This window comes from Anser brachyrhynchus, assembly GCF_964034855.1.
Source record: "Anser brachyrhynchus genome assembly, chromosome: 16".
Taxonomy (NCBI): Eukaryota; Metazoa; Chordata; class Aves; order Anseriformes; family Anatidae; genus Anser; species Anser brachyrhynchus.
This window is the reverse complement of record NC_137734.1, coordinates 2,467,298-2,491,899: the sequence shown is the minus strand read 5'-3', so window position 1 is coordinate 2,491,899 and position 24,602 is coordinate 2,467,298. Positions and strand designations below refer to the sequence as shown.

Here is a 24,602-nt window from a genome sequence, read left to right as displayed (position 1 = left end):
TTTTAAGACTCAGAAAGCCTTGCGATCAGAACTGGAGTGTGCACTGCAGAATTTGAATCTCCAGTGAACCAGAAGCAAACCTCTGACCATGCCACGACTTCCAAGGGCTGACGAAGATGCCGCATTGCCCCCACCCTTCACCAGGAGCATCCCTCATCTTTCTTCACATGAGCAATCCTGCTGTGATTTGCAGCCCAGCTATTCATTTATGAGGCCGAACACGAGCCTAAATGCCTCGCTCCAGGTTTCCACATCCCTCGGTCTCAGCCAAAACCATCTCCCAAGGCGACTTCTGTCACTAGCAGAGCTGAAAATAGAAGCGGGGATCCTGCCTTTTGGTCCTGTGCCTTCAGAGGCGCTCTCCTTTCCAAATGCAGCTCTTAGTGGGGGCTCGGCCGGGCCCAGCCGAGACCTTGCTCCCTGCAGGATGAGGCTGGATGCTCCCTGGGCACCCATGCCGGTAGCAAACGTTGTTTATGGGTGACACGAAGGCTGGCTCCAAGGCTGGGATTCTCGTGGTGTATGCACATTTAAATAAATCTTTGGCAAAGGCCTCCCTGGGACAGCGTTAATAGCTCCAGCGCCTTCTCGGTGCGCTGAGATGGTGGCTGAACAGCCCTGATAACAGCACCTTGTCTGTACAAAGTCATAAAGCATACCAGGGACAGCAGCATCCCTAAAGGGAGCCCCAGGCAGCGGGGCAGGATAGCAGAATCCATCAGGCTGCAGAGAAGCAGGTCTTAGAGACCCCAGACAACCTTTTGGGAAGGAAAAGCAGAGGGGTTGCATTCCCGATCAGCCCGTGCTGCTCTCCCAGTGAGCCCAGTCCCACCACTGCCACCAGCAAGCTCCAGGACACGTCCCCAGACGCTGTGAAGGGATGCGGCATCCTGCCCTCCTTGCTGCATGACAGGGGCTTGCCCCCAAAACACCTGCACATCACCACAGCTTTATCCTGTGAGCAGCACGACCAACTCACAACACAATTTCGCTTCCTCTGCCTTCCCTCTGCGAAGGCATCACATTTCTCAGTTAGAAAAAGGGCAGGATTTGGGCTCACACTCCTTCAAGGGCAGGATCTGGGGCTTTTTCTCCTTCAACATCCATCGCATTTGAAGAGTTGCCACTCGAAGAGCTTCCCCAGCCTTTCCCTCCTGCTTGTAAGGCAAACAGCAGAAACGTCATCGTCCGCCCCGAGAGCCCAAAGCCAGGGAGAGACCCAAGCTGAACCCATGCACTGCAGGAATCTGAGCAGAAAGGGATTTTGCATGACATATCTTGCCCTTCGTCCAGCAAAGGCTTAAGCATCTCTACATTTACAAGCAAGATTGACTGTAAGAGCTTTCCTGGATGGAAGCCTCAAAGAACAAAGCCAGCTGGAGAAGGCGGGTGATGGAGATCAAGATCTGAAGGTTTGCAGCAGGAAAAGGGGTTAAATTTCAGGAATCGGCACTCGGTTTTATAGGCTCTGATTATTTAACATACTCAAGGCACCTCAAATCAGAATAAAAGCCACGTTAAAAACAATCAACACACACACACACGGTTCCAGCACAAACGTTCCTCTTTGTCCTCCTCTAACATGAATCACGGGGAAATGCTGGGCTGCGCCGTCTCCCCGCGCTGTGCACGCAGCCTCGGAGGAGCCAGATGTCTGGAGGAAAACCCGAAATATTCATCACGGCGGTGCACCTGCCAGCGGGGCCCGTCCCTGCTGCAGCTCTGCTGGCCTGAGGTTTGCTGTGAAAACTCGGTGGGGAGAAATAAATTCGCGCAGCTCCAGGAAGGGTTCGCGGGACAGAATCCTAAAGACCACGGCGCAATTACGGTGCATTAGGAGGTAAATTAACGGTATGAAGTATTGGAGATTTTAGTAATTCTGAAAACGACCACGCAGGCATTTACTCAGAGCATGTTCATTGATTTTAATGCAAGGGAAAGTTGCTGTCTCATGCAATACCGGTATTATTCAGATTGAAATCTGAGCACTGCCTATGTTTCGTTCCACAGGGTATTCCCCGAAAAGAGTCTCTGCTTCCTCCCTACCTCTGTGAAATTATTAGCAGTGAGTACAGGAACACAAGCCTTCCGAACATGACCTTTATCTGTGTATGACGATTAAGTTATCTCTGCTTTTACAAAGCAAAGCCCTGCTATTCTGCACTACCTCAAGAAAAAAAAAAAAGGAAATTAAAAAAGCCAAGGGCTACACTGTGTGGTTTGAGCATGCAGGCATAACAAAAATCCTCTTGCTGACCTGGGCAAGTCACTTGACCTGACTTAACTGTGCTCTCAAATTGGGTTAAAAGCAAGATGTCCCTGCAAAATGTAATGCTGCATCTCATCTAAACATTCCTCGAGGGAATGGGATATACAAAAATAGGCTCTGGTCTAATTGCAGATAGGAAGATTGTCTCAAAATGTGCAGGGCTGGTTCCTGCTGCAGACAGGAATAGTAGCCAGTTTCTCAAAGGTCTGCCCCAGAATCAGCTTCAGCTGAGCCTGAGGTTCCCTGCCTGCGAAGGACAAGCTGTGTCTCTCTGAGCATCTTGAGCTTTCTTCCCCCATCTCTGACTTTGCGCTACTTTTACAGCCAGCAGAATTAAAGCCCCTCAAAGTCCAATAAGAGGAAAAAATAAAAGGACAGTGGCCATTTCGGGAGCTCTGGGTCCACGTTGCTTCCCCACGTCAGCAGGACAGCGTGCTTCTCCATGGCAGAGGTGGCAGGATACAGCCCTCGGCGCCTTTCCCATCCATAAAACAAACCCAGAGCTCCAGAGGGCTCAGGCTTACAAGGGCAGTGCTCTTTAGCCCTAAAAAATTGCTGAAACAGGCAGTTACACCTCAGGGATGGAGGGAGGGGAGAGCATCACAGCAACTGCTTGCCAAGCTCCGTGTAACTTCTCTGATAACACAACCGCTCTGGGTACCCCAGGAGCTGCAGCCCCTCACAGCCCTTCTCCATCCATCTCCGCACTACAGCAACGAGCGGCTTCCCGGGCTGCAGCCAGATTTCCTGAGGTTTTGCAGGCAGAAAGGCCTAATTCCCCTCTTCCTTAACATAAAGCCTCCAGTAAAATGGAACAACTCCTCTCTTTTGTGCGCCTTCAGCCCTCCACACCCCCAGGGAAGTTGTACAAGGCCGCGGGATTTGCGTGCGCAGCGCGCTCAGGTTCAGCGCGAGGGATTCCCCAAAACCCTGTGTAGCATCAGCAGGAGAAAGAAGGATGTTGAGCATCTTCCCCCGTTCCCTGCAGTGCAGATGCTCGCAGACCAGCACCATTTAGGGCCACCCTTCCCAGGCCCACAGCCACGAACAGGCTGGGCAGGAGCAGCCACGTGCCAGCAGCGGCCCCAGCACCAGCCCCAGCACCACTCTGCCGGGCGAACTGAGCGCTCTCGCTATTTTCGTCCACGTTCCTAAGGCAAGGAGCCTCATGTGACCGCCCTGTCTGGCTGCTTCCCTCCGTTTCCACCTAACGTTTGGTCGTGTTTGCCAAATTGCATCGTGTTTGCCAAAGCAGAGCCTTCCTCTCCGCTGGGCGGCAGCGAGGAGGAGGATGCACGAGCTCGGCAGAGCCGCAGAGCCCCCAGCTCCTTGCCCAGCAAAGGAGAGGTTTTGTTCCCTCTCCTTATTTCCCGGTGCCAGTAAACACAACAATAAATAGCAAGATGCAGGAGGCAGACAATTGTGTGGTGAAAGGTGGAAAACATCTAAAAATGATTTAAAATAGGGAGGGGAATAGGAAGAGAGGACTGCGGGTTATAGTCCCCAAGGAGGAGGAACTGCTCAGCCGGTGAAAGGCAGCAGGGACGGGAGGTTTTCCTGCCCACCCTGCTCGGGGTGATGCTCTGGTCCCTCCTTGCCAAGGTCCCCATACCCAGCCCGATGTGGAATCCTGCCGGTTCCCAGCCCAGGATGGGCTGGAAGCAAGTCCAGCACCACAGGGACGGGACCCGTGGTCTTTGAAAGCTCACAAGTCGCAGGGACACATGAAAGCTGAGGAGGGATTATCTCGCTGCCATTTCAACGCGCCGGTAAATCAAAGTCGATGGAAGCCATATGCTCCGCTGGGAAGCATCCATCTCGTTGCCAGGGAAACATCCTTCCCATTTAAAATGGCAGGCAAAGGCTTGAGAAAACCTGCTTTTAACCTGCTTTTCTCAGGCACGCTCTGAGTCCCCAGGCACCGCATCAGAGCGCTGCTCCCAGGAGAGCTGTGGCAGCTCGGTTCTGGGTGGGAGCAGGGCACGGGGCCTCTCCCACCCGCTCAGAGGGAATCAGCCCCAGCCTGGCAGCAGCATGACCCTATTTCCAACACCCAGCTCACTCTAAAGGGAGTTCCCATCATTTATTCCCTGGGAATTTTAGGGGATTGCCTGGGTGATACGAAACAGCGCTGCTCGGGGATGCTGTAGGTGCATGGCACAGATGGTGCCCGGCCAGGCGAGGACGTGCCCTGCAATGGGGCAAGGCATTGCTAAAGCAAGAGAAAAACCAACAGCAGGGCCACAGCCCGGGCTACTGCTGCCCAAATCCAGCCTCTGATGAAGCAGGGGATACCACCCAGCTTCTTGCAAGGAGCAGGCAAGATCTGACCTCGGGAACAGCAGCAACCCGCAGGCAGGGCTCTCAGAAATAACCAGAAACCCGAGGAACCCATCACTGAGCTTGGGTCTGCGACTGCCTCTGCACCTCCTTGGGGCTTTAAGCAGCATCCACAGTCACTGCCCAGGATGGGGAGGTTGGGAAGGGGCACCCCCGGAGTGCAGAGGGCAACCTGTGGTCCAGCATCATGGAATTCACAGCAGCAAATGCTCTCCAGCCCATTTATGCTAATGCAATTGCCTGTGATGTTGGGTTAGTCAGAAGATAAAGGATACCAACTATGTGGATACTAGGACACAGAACTGCATATCCTTTCGGAAAATACTTCTACTTATCTACTTCCAAACTCAGCCCCTCTGCATGTTTGTTTTTTAATTAAAAAAATAAAACACTTGCATTTATTGTAAATCCCACAAGCAGATGAAGTCAACTCCTAAAGCAGGGAAAATGACTATTTTCTATTCTGATAAGTAGCTGTGTTCTAACAACCTTTATGATGCAGAACAGAGACATTATTTAATAATTCAAAGCCAAGGAAGGCCTGACGGGACAAGGATACACACTGAAGTCTCCTTGTCTGGGTGGGAAACGCTTATTGCTGCTGGAGGAGGGAGAGGCTGGGGTAGCTGGGGATGCTGGATGATGCCGCAGGGACCCTGTGCTGCTGAATTCCTCCACACCTCAGCTCCTAGACGGGAAAATGGGGATAATGATTCCCCCCATGACACAGGGGCACTGCTGTGTTTAAGCCCATGTGTAACTCGAGACACAACCATGGCCAGCAGTGATTAATAAATCCTCCTGGAGTGGAATAAAGCTTGGCACAAAGACACTGCACAGCACACAACAGTAACCGGGGCTTGCACGGAGCAGAGCCAACAACAGCATCGCACACGGCAGCTCAAAGGCAGGAGCAACGTCCTGCAGCGTGTGACACCAGGGCATGCCCAAAACCACGCCGAGGTGCGCGTTCCCCCCGTATGACATCTCTGGGCACTTGCTACAACGCTACATCCCCTTTCCCAGCCGCTCACTTGGCTGCTAACCCAGCAGCAGCAGCCGGTGCGGAGCCCACGAGCTGCCGCCGCAGCACGACCGCTCCATCGGAGCATCCTCTGCTCCTGCCCGAGCCGGGAAGGAGTCACCTTCACTCGGTGGCCTCATAGCACGACCGCCAGCCAGCTCCGAGATGGGCTGGAGCTGCCTGGGAATTATGTCACCGTAAATACCGAACGGCCCTTCCACGGTCCCCGCACGCTCCTTCCTGCCTCCTTGGCTCGGCGCCTCGCGAGTGGTCTGCGCCGCGCACCGAGGACACCAACAGCAATAAAAAAGCACTGAATGGATAATAGCCAGGTAGTATTTTGAGTTACAGCATCACCAGCCTGCTGCTGAGCCGGAGCAGCAGCAGCTCCCCGTCCTGGTTGTGTAACCCAGCCTCGCAGGACCTTCCCCGTAATTACAGGGCCTTTCCCTGCAGTCCCACGGGGGCCATATTCTGCATTCGTCAGAGGGTGCTCAGAGCTTCGCTTCCTCTTTAGCACATTTTTTCGGTCTTCCCTAGAAACGGCAAGAGGAAGCAGGAGGAAAAAAAAATAGGTTTAATTAACTTTTGTTTAATTTCTGCTGCGCTTTCAGCAAGTGAACAATAACTGAGCCACCCCACCGGGTCTGCACCGAGCCGGCACCTCGCTGCCTGCCCCAGGTTTTGTTCCCCTGGGCCTCGGGGTGCTGGCAGGGCTGGGAACGTGGCGCACGCTTGGGCTCGGCTCCAGCCGCTCCTCCCGACTCCCATCACGCAGGGATGTGGCTGCGGGGAGGACGGGCATCCTCGGCCACGAGCAGGGGCTGGCAATCCATTAGCTTAATGAATTTCCCTGGGGTATTTTTAATAGCAGCTGCTCCGGTGAGGAGAAGGGCCAAAAGAGCAAGGCCGGGTAAGAAGGCAGCTCATTTTCACCCGACCTATTCGGGCACATTCATTACCTTGCCATATAGTCACTCCTCAAATCATTCCTCCCATACTGAGGCAGATTAAGCCATCGCTGGCCTAAAACCACGTCTCAGACCTGCATTTAGTGTTTTTTTCCTCCTGGCTCAGAGGGGAGATCTGATTCACAGACTGAGCCCCAGCAGCTCGCCCTGGGCCACCCAGCACAACTCGAGATGCTCCCACCTCCCACGAACGTTCATCGCTCAGGGCCTGGAGGGGCAGCTCAGAGGAGGTTTCAAATTATATCCGATTTCTGGTGCAGAAGAGAAAAAACAACAGCAGGAACAAAAGGTCAGCGTGGGATTTCTCCCTACCCCTCATTATCTGGTATATTGAGGGAGAAGATAAATAAGAATTGCATTAAAAACATCTACGTGTTGGAGGGGAAAACATGAAAAGCAAGAACAATTCAGTGCAAAATTCTGTACGGCTGCACATCGTGTCTGACAAATCACAGAGAGAGTTTCCCGACCTCTTTTTCCTCTAAGTCTCTTCCCTTCCTTACAGAAATAGCCATAAGCAAGAAACAGACCACAGCGATGCGCGCCCAGGAGCCACGAGGACCAGACCACGAGGTCACATTAACAAAGCTGCTTCAGCGCCGATACGGATTAAATGCTCTGGTCCCTCCGGCTATGGAGACAGAGCCCTCATGAAGTGCCAGCAATTTAGTTCAAGACGTGACGACATGAGGAGCTGTCCCTCTGGCTCAGGGTGATGTTTAATTGGGTGTGAAGTCAGCTTTGGACGAACGCTGCCATTAGCCCTTCCTCCGTACGGAGACTGGCTTCTTCGCAGCTCCCTGGGGAGCTGTCTGGCAAGGGGCTGTCCTTGTACCCCAAATTCATACACAAGGCAGCTGTCTGCGAGGCCACTGAGCAAGCACAGGATGCGTCTGAAAAGGGAGACGTTTCTCCATCCCAGGAGAAATGACACAGTGAAATTCCTCCAAGCCTGGCAGCTCCTGCTCTGTCAGTGTCTCAGAGGAGCCCGTCTGCATTTGCCCATGGCACCTCCGGTCTCTGCTGTAACACCAACCGAAAATTACAGCCACTCGGAAATGCCTCACCTCTGCTAAATAAGAAAAACACACCAGTCAAAAACCCAAAAGCATCAGCAAATCAACCTCAGGGGAGAAAAGGAGGTACAGACCATGCTTCCCCCTTGGTTAGGAGATACTGCAGAGCAAAAACTGCTCCAGGACACCAGCACACAGTGCTCTGTGTCCCTACAAGCTGTCCTAGAGACCCCAAGATGGACAAACATCCCATAAAAACTCCTACCCATGCTCCAAACGGCCATGCTCCTTCAGCCAGGGAAAAAGGGGTCAGCAGCAGGCATCTTCCAAACCATGGAGCCAGCTTTAGGGTTGGTTTTGCTGCTCATTCAAGCTTGGAGTCTTTATATAGAGTCAGGGCAGGATCCAAAAGCGGAAGAGAGACACCCACTCCCATGGAGTGTAACACACACACGCTGAAATAAATAGCTCCCTGCCTAAGGAGATGACTCAGGAATCTCACTAGTCCTTAAAGCACAAATCAGTGCTAATAAGCCTCAGGAAACTTGGAGGAAGGCCCAGCAAGGGGGGTTACTGGACGACACATGGCATTTCCAGCCTTTCCAGACATTCAGCAAGAGGAAGGACGAACGGCCGCGGAATTAAACCAAAGGCCAACACCGAAGCAGTGGCCACACCAGCCTGAGGTCTCCATGCAGCGAACCTGCTTCAAGACCAAGGAAGTGGTCCTCAGCACTGGGGACAGGTTTTGGTTTTCTCCGCCACTTCTGGAAATATTCAGGCTTCACCATGTGGCTTGGAGTGGCAGCAGGCAATGTAGCCTCACTCTGTTTGTCCAGCTATAACAGAGGTATTTATATTTAACTCCTTTGCTCTCCTCTTGAGTGAAAGACGGAAGGCTCTTACATCCCTTATTATGTTCCTCAGACCAGGTAACGAACCTCCGAGCAAGCATAAACTCAATTAACGGCCACTTTGAGACTCCGTGTCGTGTGAAAGCCCATAAACACGCGGCAGAAAGCCTCCCAGCGCTGTCATTTCGCTGCCACATATAACACCCGACAGCGAGAAAGCCGATAAGCCCAGCTCACAGCCCTCCGCACGCTGCATTCGTAATGAGCAGCAAGATCACAGCAAGCAGCCAACTGCCCCGCAACGGGGGAGCACCTCCCAAGGAAGATGCCTGCCTCCTCCCAGACTAAGTTAACTCTGCTGAGCTCCTAAATCTATTGCATTTCCCCCCTACCACAGGCTGGCCGTGCTTTGAACATTTTGCCCTAGCCAAAGCCTACCCCCAATTTCTTTTGCAAACCCAAGGAGCACAAATAGAAGCCAACCCACTAATTCGAAAGCAAATAAGAGGCCAGGTAAACAGCATTAAAAAGATGACTGGAGCAAAGCTAACGCTTGCCAGTGGTTCCCCTGCAACTGCTTCACAACTTTCACCTCTCTTCTGTTCAGTACAGTACGCTGTTACGGCAGGGACTGGCTCTTTTTGGCCTGATATACAGAACAGAGGCTCGTAGACTTTATTTCCATTAGGGCTGCTTGCACACTGCTATAATATTAATAGAGTATTGTTTTCCCCCCCGGTATTCACTTTAACTGTTATTTGACTGAAGTTTTCCTTTTTCTTTTGCACTGCTTATTAGTTCCCCAAGCATATCAAACAGAAGTTGTAACAAACACACCCAGCAGGTGCCCAGACATGAGCTACTGCATTCCCACAGGAGACGGAGGAGAGGTGTATGTGAGTCACCTTTGAGTCAGGATTTTTTTCTTTTCCCCTGGGCACCATAACAACTTCACAGAGAGTGACAGCGTATCTGTGGCAGCTGCATTAGGATCTCCTGTCCTGCTGCGCTCATCCATTGCGGCGTGCGGCAGCAGCTCAGCGATCGCCTCGGCCGAATTTTGCTTCATCGCCGTCACCTCCCCGGGCTGGCGGAGCTACGCACCAGAAGGCAGGGCTTCCAGGCACATCAGGGCTTGCTTACACATGCAGCAGCTGTGAATCCCTGGGAAAGACCGTCCGAAGGCAAACCCTCCTCCAGCCTTGCCCTAAAGAGGCCAGCCACGATGGATGGATGGATGGCATCTCCAGCTGGAGCCTGGCCCTGTCCCACCCTCCTGGGGACACATTCAGAAAGGAGAGTGTCCGAATGAACACTGACCACCCCACTGGGCACTCTCCTCTGAGAGCCTGAACACAACCTGCTTAGGAACTACAATCGGTATTAATAAGGCTCGGTTATCATCTGATTTCCTCCGGATCTAGGGTTGCAGGTCCACAAGTTGACTGGGGTTTGCTGTAAAGGCTCCTTTCTCAAATCCACTTCTCAATAGTTGCTGGCCAAATGCGGGTCTCACATGCTGGTCATCCCGTTTCGGTGCGGATCAGACCCATCTCTCACCTTTACCTTTTCCTGTTGGGATGTCCACAGCATAGTTCTGGCTCTGAACATCACAGCTCCTACTGGCTGTGGCAGGAGGTGGGAAATGCTCAGCGCCGCCCCAGCCCACTCCAGTTTTTGGTTTGCAAACTGATGCCAGGCTCTGTCTTCTTGTCTTGTGGTCTGGACTCATCCCACCCAGCCTATACAAGGAAACTTAGATTCCCTCTGCCTTCAAAAAATAGAAATGGGCATCTCCAGAAGGCAGATGTGCCCACTTTAGATCTGCACTGAGGCTCCTGGGGAATGGGATGTCCTGCAAGGAGCCCAGAACATAATATTCCATCCTGGAGACACCCAAATATCACCAAATAGCCAAATCCACCCACAATCTCTGGGCAATGTAGGCACTGCAACAAACCAAGAGGTTGCTCGGTCACTGGGCTTGCAAAGCTGAGGGTGCTGCACCCAGCAGCCCCAGTGACCCTGATGCAGCTTTAAGTCATCCCCCTACAGCAGGGAGGGAGAGGTGAGAAGGTGTCACAGATCTTCCACTCCCCGCACATCACAAAAGTCGCCCTTGGGGTGGGTTGGCTGCCAGGCAAAAGAAGTCACAGGATGGATGTTTACCAACACCAGGGATTCGTACACTTTTAAAAAGCACATCAGAGGCCAGAGTGGTACGAAGACAGATCGGATAGATGGAGGAATGCTCCAGTTTCCCTCGCTTAGTGGCGGTTAGACACTCAAGAAGCCCAGAGGCTGCAATAAAGCAGCTATCAGCACCCCAGACAGTGACTTCTGCTCAGGATACTCCAACAGACAGCGCTGTGAGTAATGCAGTGCTTCAGAATAGATGCAGCGACCTCCCCAAACACCTCCAGCCTGTGTGCCATAGGCCACTGCCCTCACAGCCTGCCCAGAACGCGGCTGGGAGAACCGCGTGGGAAGCTGAGGGCGCCCGGAGCCTCCGTGAGCGGATGGTGCTGCACAGTTTGTTCTTCACGGAGGAAAAACAACATTTTTCCTTCAGCCTGGGTGGCTGGGCACATCCACCAAGGAACCAATTTAAATACCTGCTCCTGCGGCAGCAGCAGGGCCATCTTTTGCTATAGGATGTCAGAGCAGGCATCAGTTTAAGCATAGGGTGTGAAGGACCAGCCGTGCCCAGCTCCCTCCTGCATGACCTGGCTTTGCTCTCCTCTGCTCGCCACTCAAAGCACCTTGCAATACAGCCTCCCTCTAAATGCACTCATTTAGGTGCATTTAACTAATTTAAGACCACCACAATAATTACATTTTGAAGTGTAATTAATTCCTTTTTGACCATTTAGGGCCTAAAAGCCATTGCACTGTCCTGTAGCAATGTGAACTTCATGGAAAGAAGGGGCTTATCCTGCTCAACGCTGAAGAACTCGTCTCTCTGATGCACAGGGGACATTTCACACAAATAGGGACTGGCTTATGTTTGCGCAAAAACATGCCATAGACAAAGCTTAATCCTTTGTAGGAATCACTCCCCATCTTTCTCTGCTCTCCTGCGTCTACTCTACAGGAGGCCACATATCAGGAAAAGGAACCAGCACATCTCCCTGCCACCACAAATTTAAAGAGGAATCTATCCCTCTTCTGTCCCCAGCTAAAAGTCTGGGCTACCTTAACAAGGATTAAGTGGGGTTAAGTATTTGCTGCTTAAATCCTTAAATGCCAAATACCAAAATTCTATGCATTTTATGCTGGGAAGCCCCATTAATGCCTCACTGATGGGCAAACCCTCTGTCCTTCTCCCCCTGCCCCAAACAAATTGCAGGGTATCACCCCACTATGTCCCCACCATCTGCTTCAATGCAAAAAAAAAAAAAGGAAATCTGATCTTCACAAACTGCATTTTTGTTTACGCAACACCCGTCTTCCCTTTAGTTGAGGATTTGGGGCTTCTTTTGGGGTTATTCCTTCTAACGACAAACAGACTCGTCTGGTTGAGGCGTGATATAGCACAGAAAGGAGGTCATCTGGGGGATCGGCTTGTTTTTCGTTTCCATAATGTCAGTGTGGGGTGAACGTGACGGCTGGAACGTGACACATTAAAGCGAGTGAAATCAGGTTGCTCCCACCAAGCTCTGACTAAGCAGCTGGAGGGGAGCTCGTGAGGCATCGCGGCGCAGAGGTCTCCTGGTCCCCAGGACCACACAGCTCCAGAGGGGACAAACTGCATGGATGAGGGCATCAGCATCAGAGGCCAAAGCCCAGCAGGTCCATTAAACTCAGCACAAACAAGAGATTTAACACTGGCATCTTCGTCCCACGCACGCTAGGACGTGGGGAGGGGGACCCAGAAGGTCCCTGCCCACCACCGGTGGATGGGCTGGGTTTGGGGGCTCCATACCTGCCAGCAAAACCCCTGAGCATGGACTTGCTAGTAGGAAACAATCTTCAAATTGGGGATGGATAGACGAGATAGTCAAACTAAATTTACTCCTAATTAGTCAATCCCTTAAAACAAGTATAAAAAAATTAAGCGGTGTGAAAAACAAAACAAAACGTGTGCTGCCCGAAAACCCAAGCCAGGCAGCATTATCTGAGAAAGGATCTGCATGGAACAACCATGTTAGCTCCTGGAAGGAGCCACAAAAGAAGCCACCTCTGCACCAAGAAACCCCAGACCTTCGGGGAAGCAGTTGCACCAACGCTCCGTCCTCCCAGCGCTGCCATAGCCGCGGCGACCGCAAGCCGTGCCAGGATGCGGGCAGTGCAGAGAGGAGACTTGCTGGAGACAGAGGTGGCTTCTGGCTGGGTTAAAAGGGAAGAACAAAAAGAATGGGGATGGCACAAGGAAATTTTAATAGAATTAGACAGGGAGGAAACATTTTTCCTTATTATAACTTAAGTCCATGCACTTGCTTAATTAACTGAATGTACGGTGCACGGTATGCAGATAAAAAATGCACCCAAACTATTTTTATACACAGTTAAAAGACATAAAGGCTGTAAATTCAAAGTAGGAAATGCAAGAACCACATTTGCTCTGGGTATACATCTTTAAGTGACAAAAAAAGGCAGGGACAAAAATCACTCAAGTATGACAGCCCTTCAGACTCAGCACCACTGAGCGTGGGACAGGCTACGATAACCAAAGTAAGAGGACTAGAAAAAAAATGTAGAGTTATCAAGAGAAGTAAAACTGAACAATTTTTGCAAGCAAAATGCCTCCCTGTGCAGAGAACTACCGCAAGACCTAAGTGCTGCTGCATCCCTCGAAAAGCCTGGCCTGACATTTAGACAGGGCTCAACTTTTCAAGTTTCAGCTCAACCTTGAACAGAATGAGGCCACGTGCTGCAGCACTAAGGCTCTGCCAAAATATATATATATATATAAAAAAAAAAAGCTGAGAGATACAGGAAAGGCCCAGACCTCCAAGAGCTGGAACCCATCAGGCTCAGACATTCATAGGGCTGTGCAAAACATTATATATATAATTTGTATACAAATACATGTACCATGGGCAGGTCACCCAGTTGTGTCAGTGTGGGAAGAGCTAAGTATAAAAATGAATCACAATACAGAAATATAAGATAGTGCTTCTGCTCCCAGGTAATAGCGCCTTCACGGAGGCAGCATCTGAGATGAGACCGAGTTAATGAGTTTGGGGCTGGAGGGGTGGGAACTGCGCTGAATTTCCCATGAAATGGTGCAAAGGGGAAGGAACGACAACAACAGAAAGGAGAGAAGGAAAAGAAATCAGATGGATTTGAGCTAGAATACAGCACTGGATCCCAAGGCAGTGCATAAACTCATTCCTCTTGGAGGTATTTCCTAAACCTTTGTACATGGAAGCCCCAGGAGCAGGGAAATGGGGGGTGCTGGTGGATGGGGTCAGTTGTGGTGGGACTGAGTTAGGGGCAGGATGGGGGTCCCCACCTGCAGCCTCCATCAGCACTCACATGCCTGCAGCATGGAAAATAAAGGATAAAGGAGCTTCTGTGGCCAAGGCTGTGGCACAAAATGGGGTCTGGGGCAGGAGGGGACAGCGAGACCTGGCCATGGGGGTAGGACACAGCATCAGGCCATTGGGGACACCAGGGGGAGTCCAGCTCTCCACACAAACTTCATGACCTTGAGCCAGTCCCCTCGCTCTCCCACATCTCTGAATAAGCAGCCACTAGGCTTTTTGTCTGTCCTCTCTGGGTCACAGACTTTTAGGTGCAGAAACCCCCCTGCCAGCCCCATTCAAACACACGCAAAGCTGGCACGGGTGGTTCCAGGCTCATCCAGGCAGCACAAGGGGATAAAGTGATGCTGGGCTTTATCCCGGTGACTTTGGATGATGTTTATCATACCCTCCAGCTCTTTAAATAACATATTAGTAAACTGCCAAGGCTAACCTCATCATACGTGAAGTTCAGAAGACCGGAATCCACATAACATCCCGACACACTAAAAAATTAATCGCATCAACGACGCTTCACAGACCTCGGTGCGGTTACCACCTCAGCCCTGGGCACAGCCTCCATTTCCCAGCGGGTGCACGCGTGGGGGTCAGGGGATGGTTTTGGAGCATTTATATTGCCCAGCTGCTGGAGCATCTGCCCCAAGGTGAGCCAGGGAGGCAGCCCGGCTCCCAGCGCATCCCAGACCAGCGGTTTCTAACCGGAGGGCAGGGCTCCACGTGGTGGCACAGCAGGTACGAGTGGAGTCACGAGCCCAGGAGGAGATGCAGCTGCCGAGGCTGCGGAGGGATGCGGCTCCATGGGGAGAGCCGAGGGGCACCCCAGCCTGGCAGCCTGCGATTGTGCTGGAAACGGGGGCTCCAGTGGAAGGCGAGCCCTGGCAGAAGGGTTTTTTTTTTTTTGGGATGCCCCTGCCCCATAAGGATTGCTGGCTGCCCAAGCAAATGGCACTGCAGAGAGCAATGTGGGTCAGGAGTTAAGGCAGCAGCTGAAGAAGCCAAAGGTGCTTACAGAGCCCTCACAGCTGGGGTTACCCCTGCTGCCTGCCATTTGGCTTCCAGCCCCTTCCACTGCTGTTTTTGTGGCCCCAGCGTCCCCAGGCTGGGCTTTCACCTGTATTTAACAGCATATGGTAAACGTTATACACGTCCCCCATCCTCGGGGCACACGCAGGCAAGCGCCCAGCTCACCGTGTGAATGCTCAGCTCAGATTAGGGAGGGTTTTGCGACACAAAGCACCTACAACTCCAGAGCACGGCCCTGAGCGTGGAGGATGCTCGGGACCCTTGGTGCTGGACTTTGCGCCCAGCACAGCCACAGCGGAGCTCCGCAGAGGCTCCCTCTCCTCCTCTCCCATTTCCCAGGAGGACGAGCTGGCTGACAGCACCCCAGCCCGCTGCAGTGCAGTACCAAGCCCCCCCCTGCACCCAGCCAGCATTTCACCACCCCGAGCGGTCCCGCCAACACCTCCCTCGGAGGCCTCAACGCACAAAATGGCTGAGGACCAAAAAGCGCATCCCAGCACCTTACCCGAGAATAGCGTTAACAGCAAAAGGAGGGAGAAAAAAAGATAACAAAAGGCCCCAAAAATCCTCTTGCTGGGGCTGACAGAGGCCCTAGCCACGATGAAAAGCACGCAAACAGAAAAGCCACCAGCACCGAGGGGACACTGAGCGCCCAAACCTGCGCTGTGCCCGAGCCCAGGCCCGCAGAAGAGCCTGGTGGGACCGTGGAAAGTCCCAGAGGGAAGGGAGTTGCAGTAACACAGCGATTTATCTTGACCCTCCCTTTGCAATCCTCTAAACAACGGGAAGTCATCTGCCTGCCTTCTGCAGCAGTGCCTTCAGAGCCGGGCATTTCTCCGCCAAGCGATGGGGGCAAACGTGGTCATTTCTGGCCAAAAACGGGGAGGCAGAGGGGAAACGGGCACCCTGGGACTGCTCCTTTGTTTACCGCTCCATCTTCCAGCTCAGGAAGCCCCAGACACTGATTAGCATTTCCTTCTAGACACATCTCCAATCCTGCTCCTTCCCACGGGGTGGGGGGACAAGAAACACCCCCAGGACCCGGTGCGGGGCTGCAAAACCACCCCCGGCCCCGACCCCTTCGCAGCCACCCAGCAAAGATGGGGCTGGAGGAGAAGGAGCTGGGGGGGGGGGGGGGGAGGGAAGGAGAGACAGTGCCTGAGCAGAGCTTTTTGTTCCTCTGCTCGCAGCATTGCTATGGTGATTTCAAGCAAGACGGAGGAGCAATCCCTACCCATCGCTCCCGCTGCTCCAGCCCCCCCTGCACCGACCGCATGAGCAGCCCCTTCCCCCGCAAGCGGGAGCGGCCGGGGGGGCGGGGGGGGGGGTGCCCGGGGCCGGTGCATTGCATCTCCCCGGCGGAGCCACCCCCCAGCAATGCAGGGGCAGCTTCTCCCCCCTGCCCAGCACCCCACACACCCCTTCCCCAGGCTCTGCATACCCGAGCCCGGGCACCGGCCGGGGATGCAGCAGCTCCCGGGGGTGGGGGGGGGGTCTCAGCCTCTCGCACCCCCCAGGCTCCCCAAGGAGCATCCCCCCCTTTCCCTGCAGCATCCCCCCCCCCCTCCCCACGCATTTAATAGGATGGGGGTGGGCCGCAAGGGCAGCTTTGGGGTCGGGGGGGGGGGGGGGGGCACGGGGGGCTGCCCCCCACCCCCTTTCTTACTCACACGTATGCGTGGTAAATGAAAGCCCAGCCCCGCGGTCTCTCCAGCACGTTGTAGAGGAAATTCTGCAGCTTGCGGTAAAAAGCATTCCTTTTGGGGGGCTTGCCGCTCCCCGACACCCCGGAGCGGGGCTTGCTGAGGATGCTGCCCCGCTTGGTGCTCTCGGAGCCGGCGATGAGGAGCGCCCCGTCCCGGCTGGAGTCCGGAGCTCCGGGATCCAAGCCCACGAAGCCCACCTTGAGCTTCTTCTCGGCGGCCGGCCCCGGGTAAACGCCTCCGTTGCGGGATTTCTGCACCATGGTGGCGGCCGCCCGGGGGCCGGGGGGGGCTCGGGGGGGGGGCTCCGCGGGGGCTCCCCCGGGGGCTCCGCCCGCGCTCCCCCGCCGCTGCTCCCGGCGCAGGCGAAGCCGCAGGAAGGGAACGGGATGCGATCGGCTCCGCCGCGCCCCGCCCGCTCCCCCGCCCCCTTAACCCTCAGCATCCCTCGTCCGCATGGGGGGGGGAAGCATCCAGAGCCCCCCCCCCCCCCGCCCCGATCGGGATCTGGAGGTCCCCGCCCTCAAAGAAAAAAAAAAAGAATAAAAAAGCAGGTTCTGGTCTCCCCCACAGCAGCAAGCTCTGGCATCGTCTCAAGAAATCAGGATGTGACTTCCTTTAAAAACACGGTCTGGCATCTTCCCCTGCCCCCGCATCACTCCCCCAAGCCGAACTCTGCCTCTCCCCCACCCCCCAAAAAAAAAAAATTACCGCAGGTGTGCTCCTTCTGGAAGGAACCACAAAAAGGGCCGGGCAACAGCCCTGTGAGGTTTTGTTCCCTTGCTACAAGGAGAGCTGGGAGAGCTCTGACCTGGTCCCAGGCTCATGGGGGGGGCAAACTCCACCTTGATGTGGCCACCAGGCCAGACAGAGGACCAAGCTCCCACTGTAGCATGTCCATCTCCGAGTGTGCTGACCCAAATCAGCTCTGAGACACCCCAGTAGTTACAGTCGAACATTAATATTTTCCCCCGTTCAGCATGGCTTGCTCCTGCCCTAAGGAATACTTCCTCCTGACGCACCTCCACAGGACTCAGGAGGAGACACAGCGTGGAGAACCCTGAGAGAAGGTAGGTATACCTGCCTTGCACCATTGTCCTTCCTGGAAAATGGTTATGCATGGTTTTCACAAGTTTATAGTGCTTTGGCACAGGGATTTTTGTACGTGGATAGAACTGCAAGCGCCAACGACCTGCTTCTTTCAGCACAGAGCACCTTGCCACGATGTGCTTCTCTTGGAAGCAGCAAAATGGTTGCCCAAAGTTTCATGGCATGCAGGAACTGCACAGGGCTGTGTTCCAGCTCCCTCTCTTGTGAGGGTCAGCAGCTGCCACTCTATTGTTGGGAGTCTTTATGACTTTTTATGACTTTCGTATTTAAATGAGAAAAATTAGCAGTCTTCCAGAGCCCATTCCCCAAGTCCTGGCTTTTTGTGCCTCAGCAGAATCCCAACGAGTGATGCACGAGAGGCACCCCGAGACTAAAATTGCTGCTGTTTGCTCTCCACATCCCACCACGTACATTGAGACGAGCCAGCACGGAGCAGCCCTGCCCTTAGGTACGTTTCCTCTGACCCACATTCTCTCCAACACCTGGCTAAAAGAGAAGACGTCTCTGCGAGGCAGGCAGAAAACTAAAGCTGGGTTAAATAAAGGAAAAACAGATCTGCAAGTATGTCAGTGAATAAATTACTCAATTCAGTGAGGGGCCATCCTATTCATTATTTGTGAACACTTGTAAGATCATTAGTGTTCTTTAATAGGGTAGCCAATTACAAATGTGCCTGGCACTAATGTACAAAGTGCATTATTATAGATCCAGCGACGCAATCCAAAAGCAGGAAATATCCCCCTCCACAAAAAGGCCAACAACAAACAGAGGAAGCAATTTGCAATTAACAAATTCCAGATTACTAATAGACTGCGAGCCCTAAAGAAGAATCTAAATTCATCGCACTCCCCTCTGCTTAATTAGGTGGTCATCCGCAGCGTCACACTGCGGCACAGCTTCGGGTGCCACGCGTCTCCCCCCGAGACTACCTAAAAGCAGGGGTGGGCACAGGGAGGGGGGGAGATTTCATCCTTCCCAAGCCCTGGGGGGCTGAGTGAGATGCCAGGGAAGGCGCAAAGTGCTTGTGGCAGCTGGCAGGGCTCGCTGCTCCACTTGAGAGGGAGGTGAAGCCTCAGATGAAGGCAAGCAGAACCTTGCGAGCAAGGGGCACTGAGGATGCTCCTCTTGTACAGGCAGAGCAGTTTTGGGGATGTAGAAAAGACCTCAAATTGTGGATGAAAACCCACTTTAGCCTTGCTCCTTCCCTCTCTTCAACTTTGGCCCTTAAAATATCACTAACTTTTTTTTTTTTACACAGACCTCTCTAACTCTTTTTTTTTTTTTTACACAAATATCTCATGGCTTGACACCTCAAGTTGCAGCACAAGTGGAAAGGGAATTTCCTGGGGCAGGAGGCGAGCGGGGCTGCAGCCCCTCCACCTAGCGCATCGCTGCCCTCCCCTGCTCCCAGGGCATTCCCACAAGCCGCACTCACGCAGACATGCTCCGAGCCTGATGGGAGCAGCATCTTTTGGGAACGGCTGGAATATAACTACTAATCAGCTGCCATGTCCTGCCACGGAGCCTGCAGCAGGTAATTTCAAAAGATGAAGGGGGGGGGGGGGGGGGGGGGGGCGGGCAGAAGGACAGAGCCAGCCACTAACAAGCCACTAACACTATGGGAATTAATGAAGTACATAAAAGCACCTTCCCAGTACTGCTTTTATCTGATCCAAGGACATTATGTCTCCACACAGAAACAGAATTACTGAGTCAGTTCTTTGCTTTCAACACGACTGATGGCTCGAAAATGTGAATACCATGGCGGATAGCTTAGACCCTGAAGGTAAGATGAAATCTATCAAGCTATGTGAAGATACAGAAAGTTCAGCGTTCTGTCCTTTGGCAATTTTTGAGATGTAGTAAAAAAATGACTGGTGTGAAATATATGGAATGACTCCAGGGATGTGTTCCTGTTCGAAATACGGAGCCAGAGCCCTTTCTCCACGCCCGCCCCACCGCCGGTGGTTTGTGCAAACTGCACTGCCGCAGCCTGGGCTTTGTCACCCTCAGCCTGCTGCCTGCTTTCAAACCCCCAAAGCAGATGGCTCCATCTCTCCCTGTACAGGGCTATAGACAGCTACACTGCCCAAGCAAAAGTAACCCAAAGCTGCAAGCAGGGCGGCCTTTCTGCAGCCTGCATCTACCCATCTCCGTCCTCTGCTGCAGCACCTCCCGTGTCACCTCCCACCACCCCATCCTCTCCTCCGAGCAGCAGCCAGCCCTCTGGAGCCCGTGGTTATTGATCAGATGTCTTGGCTTCTTGGATAACAAGGAGTCTTCCCAACTTGTGCCAAACTATTTTGGATTTTGCAAACAGGAACCTGAGGGATAGGTTGGTTCCTTGGGTGCAGGTGCGCTAACCTAGGAGGTGCTGCTTCTCTGGCGTTATGGTTTGGAAATGCTTCAAAAAAATAAATACGTGTGCCTAAGTGGAGAAATCTGCAGATTTCCAAAGGAGAAAAATGAGCACGTCAAGAGGGATGCTTATTTCTGGATAGAGCAAGAGCCAGCTCTCAGCAGAGGTTTCATCCCTTGGGATGGGGAAAGCTGGACACAGCTGCAGAAAATTTGTAGCATGATGGAAAAGTGGTTAGATGAGACAAATTAAAGTAAATGGGAGGGAGCCTGCTTATCACTTCTGTTAATTGAGCCACAAAGAAATGGGCCTTCAGTAAGAGAATTTGGCTGAATAGGCTCATATTAGGTTGAAGATCTATGCCCTGCTTATGGGATCAAGGAAGGGACGAAAAGCACATTATAAATCTAGAGCTACTAAGGTCATGGGGTTAACCACAGGGGTGGAGGCTTTGTCTCACCGACCTGAAAATCTTTCCTGGAGCTCCCCATGGCTTGGCCTGAGCCTTCTGCTGTGGTTATGTCAGCCCCTGGGGCTGCAGCGACCAAGAGCAATCCCCCCACCATGGGGACACCTGTGCAGAGGGACCACCTCGAGAGCAAGGGGGCTCCAAACTGGGCACAGAGCAAAAGCCTTTCCTGGCACTTGTATTCAACCACAGCATCACCACTGGTTTTCTTTTTTTTTTTTTTAACGGCCTAAAATGACGAGACACCACATGGCTGTCCAGTTTCAATCAAATTTGACAGTTATGAGCCTTGAGGTTAATTAAATTTGCGTCAATTTTCATGACAATTAGAAGCCTAGAGAGAGGGAGAGGCTCCCTAGTGCTGCCTCCCTTGCCATTCAAAGGGGATCCTGAAGCGTGATCTCTTTGCTAGACGCCAGAGAAGGTGCCCGTGAGGACACCACCCCTCCCAGGCACTAAACCCCTCCCAGGCACTAAAATGCTCCAGTCCGAATTTGCTGTCAACGCATTGATAAAAAGCCAGGTTTCTTTCCATCTGGTGCTGACGGAGCTACTTATTTTACATTCCGCATTTACTGGATGCAAAAATTCTCTGCCATCATCCATCTTTGCCCTGTTCTTAGACAGCACCTACCTTGTTGGAGGCTGCTGCAGCCAAGGCCAGGACAAATCATGCTCTGTGGGATGGGCTCGAGCTGCAGCAGGGAGCATCTGACTGCATGGGCAGAAATCTCCAAGTTGCACTGAACACACGTGCTCTCTCTTCTTAACCAGAATTTTCATGTTTTTCTTTTCTACGGGTGATTAAAATTGCTGAGGTTTCAGTATTCATTTGTGTTGTGGAGGTTTGACTGGAAAGGAAACCCCTGACTGGAAGGAACGACAGCTCGACTAGGTGCACGGGAGGAGACAACGGGGAAAAGCAAAGGTGGGGGGAATTCTGTTGAATCAAACTGGGTTTGGTTCAGGGTGTGCACAAAGCTGAAAAGATGCCCCTTGGCTGCACGGAGTGACCAAGTCCTCCCCATTCCCCCCAGCACCTTGTGGTCACCCTGCCCGACCCCTACAGCCACTTCCCCTGACAAATTCCCCACCGACCAGGTCTTCTTCCCCTTTTCTCCTCTGTAGGTCTCCTTCATTAGCCTCCAGCTCTGGCTTTTGCCCTATCCTCCTTTGAGACCACACACAATTCCCTTTCTTCATTTACATCGTTACCTTCAGGGTATTTTTAGCCTGTGACCATGTTGCCCCTGAGCCTTCCTTTTCCCAGGCTCTGTAAATTTAGCTCTCAGTCGTTCCTCACATCGCTCTCATTGTTCCTCTCAGCCTCCTTGGCTTTCTACCTCCTCCTGCACCCGCGAGGACCAAGGCCATGCAGCACAAACCGCCATCACCTCTGGGCTCTGAGAGCTCACCCCTTGAGACAAGGCAGCTCCAGGACCTCATCTCCCCACCGCGGGGCCACCACGAGCTCCTGATGGGACAACCCCATAGAGACGTGACTTGGAAAGCTTCCCATGGGCAGCCCCCTTCAGGTTCCTCCAAACCAGAGCCTTACTTTTTGCAACTTACAGCCTCATGCAATAAAACGAGCCTGGTCTTGCATGGGAGCTCTTCCAGCCCTACCAGATCCCACAAGCTCGGGGTCCAGCTCCAGACTGACCCCGCTCCCAGCCAAGCACCTCCTGGGGCTGTAACAGCACCTCCACAAGGGCCCAGCCTCACGGAGCCCACAAAGCGCTTTGATCCCACTCGAACACCTGCCTCCCTCTGACTTCAAAGCTGAATTGAAACCTGCATGTATATTTAGGGACTGGAGGCTGTCATCAGAAAAAAAAAAAAAAAAATCTACTGAAATAGCTAACAATGCTGACACATCTACCTTATCTGAGTCGAGAAGCGCAGGAGCACACCAGATTCTTCTGTTGCTCATTCTGCAGTGAAGAAAGAAGGAGAACAGCCCAGCCAACCCAAATAAATAGGCTCCAAGTGATCCCAGGTGTCCTGGGTTAAGAGGGGAGTGACCTTGCTGAGCTGGGCCCTGCCAAACCTTGGTGAGCTGCTGTAGGGAAAAAAGAAAGGGAGCTTGGGGTAGGAGAAGAGAGGCTGGTACAGGGGGCAGGAGAAATTCCTGCTTTGCTGGGACGTGTGAGGGGCTTAGGGAAGAGGCTCCAGGTACTGGATCTCAGAGGGGGCTTGGCGGAGGTGAGCCCAGCTCAGCCCCTGGGGAGGAGCAGGGGCTGCTCCAGGCCTGTGCATAGGAAGGTTATTTTTGTTTCTGCTGCAAAGTGTTTTCTCTTCCTTGCTGAAATGTCAAAACCTCCAGGTTCGACAAGTAAAACAACCAGACCCCATCACTACAACAGTGAAAAGGCTTAAAGCTAAATCCTTTATCTTTTCATTACTGAGAGATAAGAGAACTCCAAATGTAAAAACTCGCTTTCCCATTTCCCATTTAATCTTTCCCTTTTCAAAAAAATACTGAAAATCAAAGTTTAGCTGGTGGTTTTAATGAAGAGGGTCGTTTCTGATCCGAGTGCCAGGTGAGAGGCCTGTCCTGTAGCAGCGAGGTTTAACCACGCATCCCCTTGGGAAGCCCCCAGGCAGCGCCGGCTGTCTCCTCGCTCCTGCCCTGCCTGTCACAGCACACGAGCTGGCAGATGCAAAGACAAACTCCTGAAGGAACTGAATTTGTGGTTTCTGTGCTCTGTGAGCCTTGCTGCAGGCCTGCTTCAGTCTTTCAGCCGGGACACTTGGGAAATCAAGAGAACATGAAGGGAGGAGGGCTTATGGTTTATTTATTTTTAACCTGAAGTCCTAAGGAAAGCTGGTGTACATGGCTCGGCTCTGGACCTGCCTATTTCTTCCCTCCTTTAATAACCGTGGGGCCTGTGGGCAATTTTCGTCTGAGTTCATTAAAGGTGGGGGAGACATTTCAGGTTGCTGCAAGTGAGAAAATGTGATCAGAGGGGACGGAAATCCTGAAATCCCTCCCGTGAAGGAGATGGCGATGCAAACATGCAGCATTATTGTACATCAGAGAACCCAGCCACGTCTTTTCATAACAAATCCATAGGACTCCCCTGGTCCTGCTGCTCACAAACTTTTTATCTGTGGGCTCATTTTGGATCCCAAATGGGGAGCACTGGAGAGTCACCGAGCCAAATGGGTGCTCAGCAGGGCAGGCAGGACGTGCCAAGGGGCAGGTTCCTCCGGGTGAGCCTGGTGCTGCGTTTGCAGGATGACTTTTCCTCCCTCCCAGCCTTATTTTCATGCAGCCCCCGTTTTGTTCCTGCAACTCCATCCTGCGCGCTCTGCTCCGAAGGATGTTCCTGTCCTCTGGGCAGCTGCGTGCTCTGGCTGTGCCTGCAAAATGTCTCGTTCAGCATCTCCGTGCGCTCGCCTGCGTGTGCAGACAGCGGGCAGAGCAGGGCAGGGAGGTTGTAAATAACGAGCTGTGTTTGTAGCCTGACCGAGCTGGCAGCTGGCGAGGGCTCAGCTACCCAGGCCACCTTGAAGGGGGCTTCGCCTCTCCCCAAAACTGCGCGCCCTGGGAGCTGGCACACGGCGGAGGGGATGTCCCCACCGTGCTCGTCACTCTGACGTGTGAGCAGGGGCTGGGGAGGGCAGCAAACCCCCCAGCTCCAAAACAAGGGCTCAGAAACCTGCAGCAGTGATATTTGGGGGTCATATTCCCCCCTTCTTTGCCCTTGTTGCTGGAGCCCCCTGGCATGCCCTGTCCCGAAGGCTGGCAGCTTCCAGCCTCATCACTCCTAAGTGCTCAGCAGGCAGGCGCTCGCTGCGGCTGGCCAGGACTGCAAAAAGCATTTAGCAGATAGAAGGCACGAAGACAGTGCCAGACGAGGGGCAGATTAGGAATCATTTGGGCTAGGCAAAACCAGGCCATCCGAAATTTGCAGGCGGGCTGGCACATGGAAGGAGTGTTTGTGAACGAAGCTGAAATAATTTATCTGA

At 53.0% G+C, this 24,602-nt stretch overlaps 1 protein-coding gene and 1 long non-coding RNA gene across 12 annotated transcripts in view; one reads left to right on the top strand and one right to left on the bottom strand.

Moving 5' to 3' along the window:
* KCNQ2 (potassium voltage-gated channel subfamily Q member 2) overlaps nt 1–17,113 on the bottom strand; it is a 71,290-nt gene extending 54,177 nt beyond the window's left edge. For 2 of the 10 annotated variants that reach the window (XM_080558011.1, XM_080558014.1), the window contains exon 1: nt 16,657–17,107. In XM_080558011.1, coding sequence (XP_080414137.1) covers nt 16,657–16,952 — 296 coding nt within the window. In that variant the 5' untranslated portion in view covers nt 16,953–17,107. Of the gene's footprint in view, nt 1–16,656 lie in introns of all 10 variants that reach the window. The other 8 variants (XM_080558013.1, XM_080558009.1, XM_080558012.1 and 5 more) reach the window with 5 other exon arrangements.
* A 76-nt stretch (nt 17,114–17,189) lies between these two features.
* LOC308178860 lies at nt 17,190–21,252 on the top strand. Of its 2 annotated transcripts, none has more exons than XR_013940007.1 (4): nt 17,190–17,759; nt 18,134–18,247; nt 19,116–19,333; nt 19,497–21,252. It is a non-coding gene; the product is annotated as an uncharacterized lncRNA (long non-coding RNA). The 2 variants fall into 2 exon arrangements; XR_013940008.1 differs by having other exon boundaries at nt 18,131–18,247.
* The last annotated feature ends 3,350 nt before the right edge of the window (nt 21,253–24,602 follow it).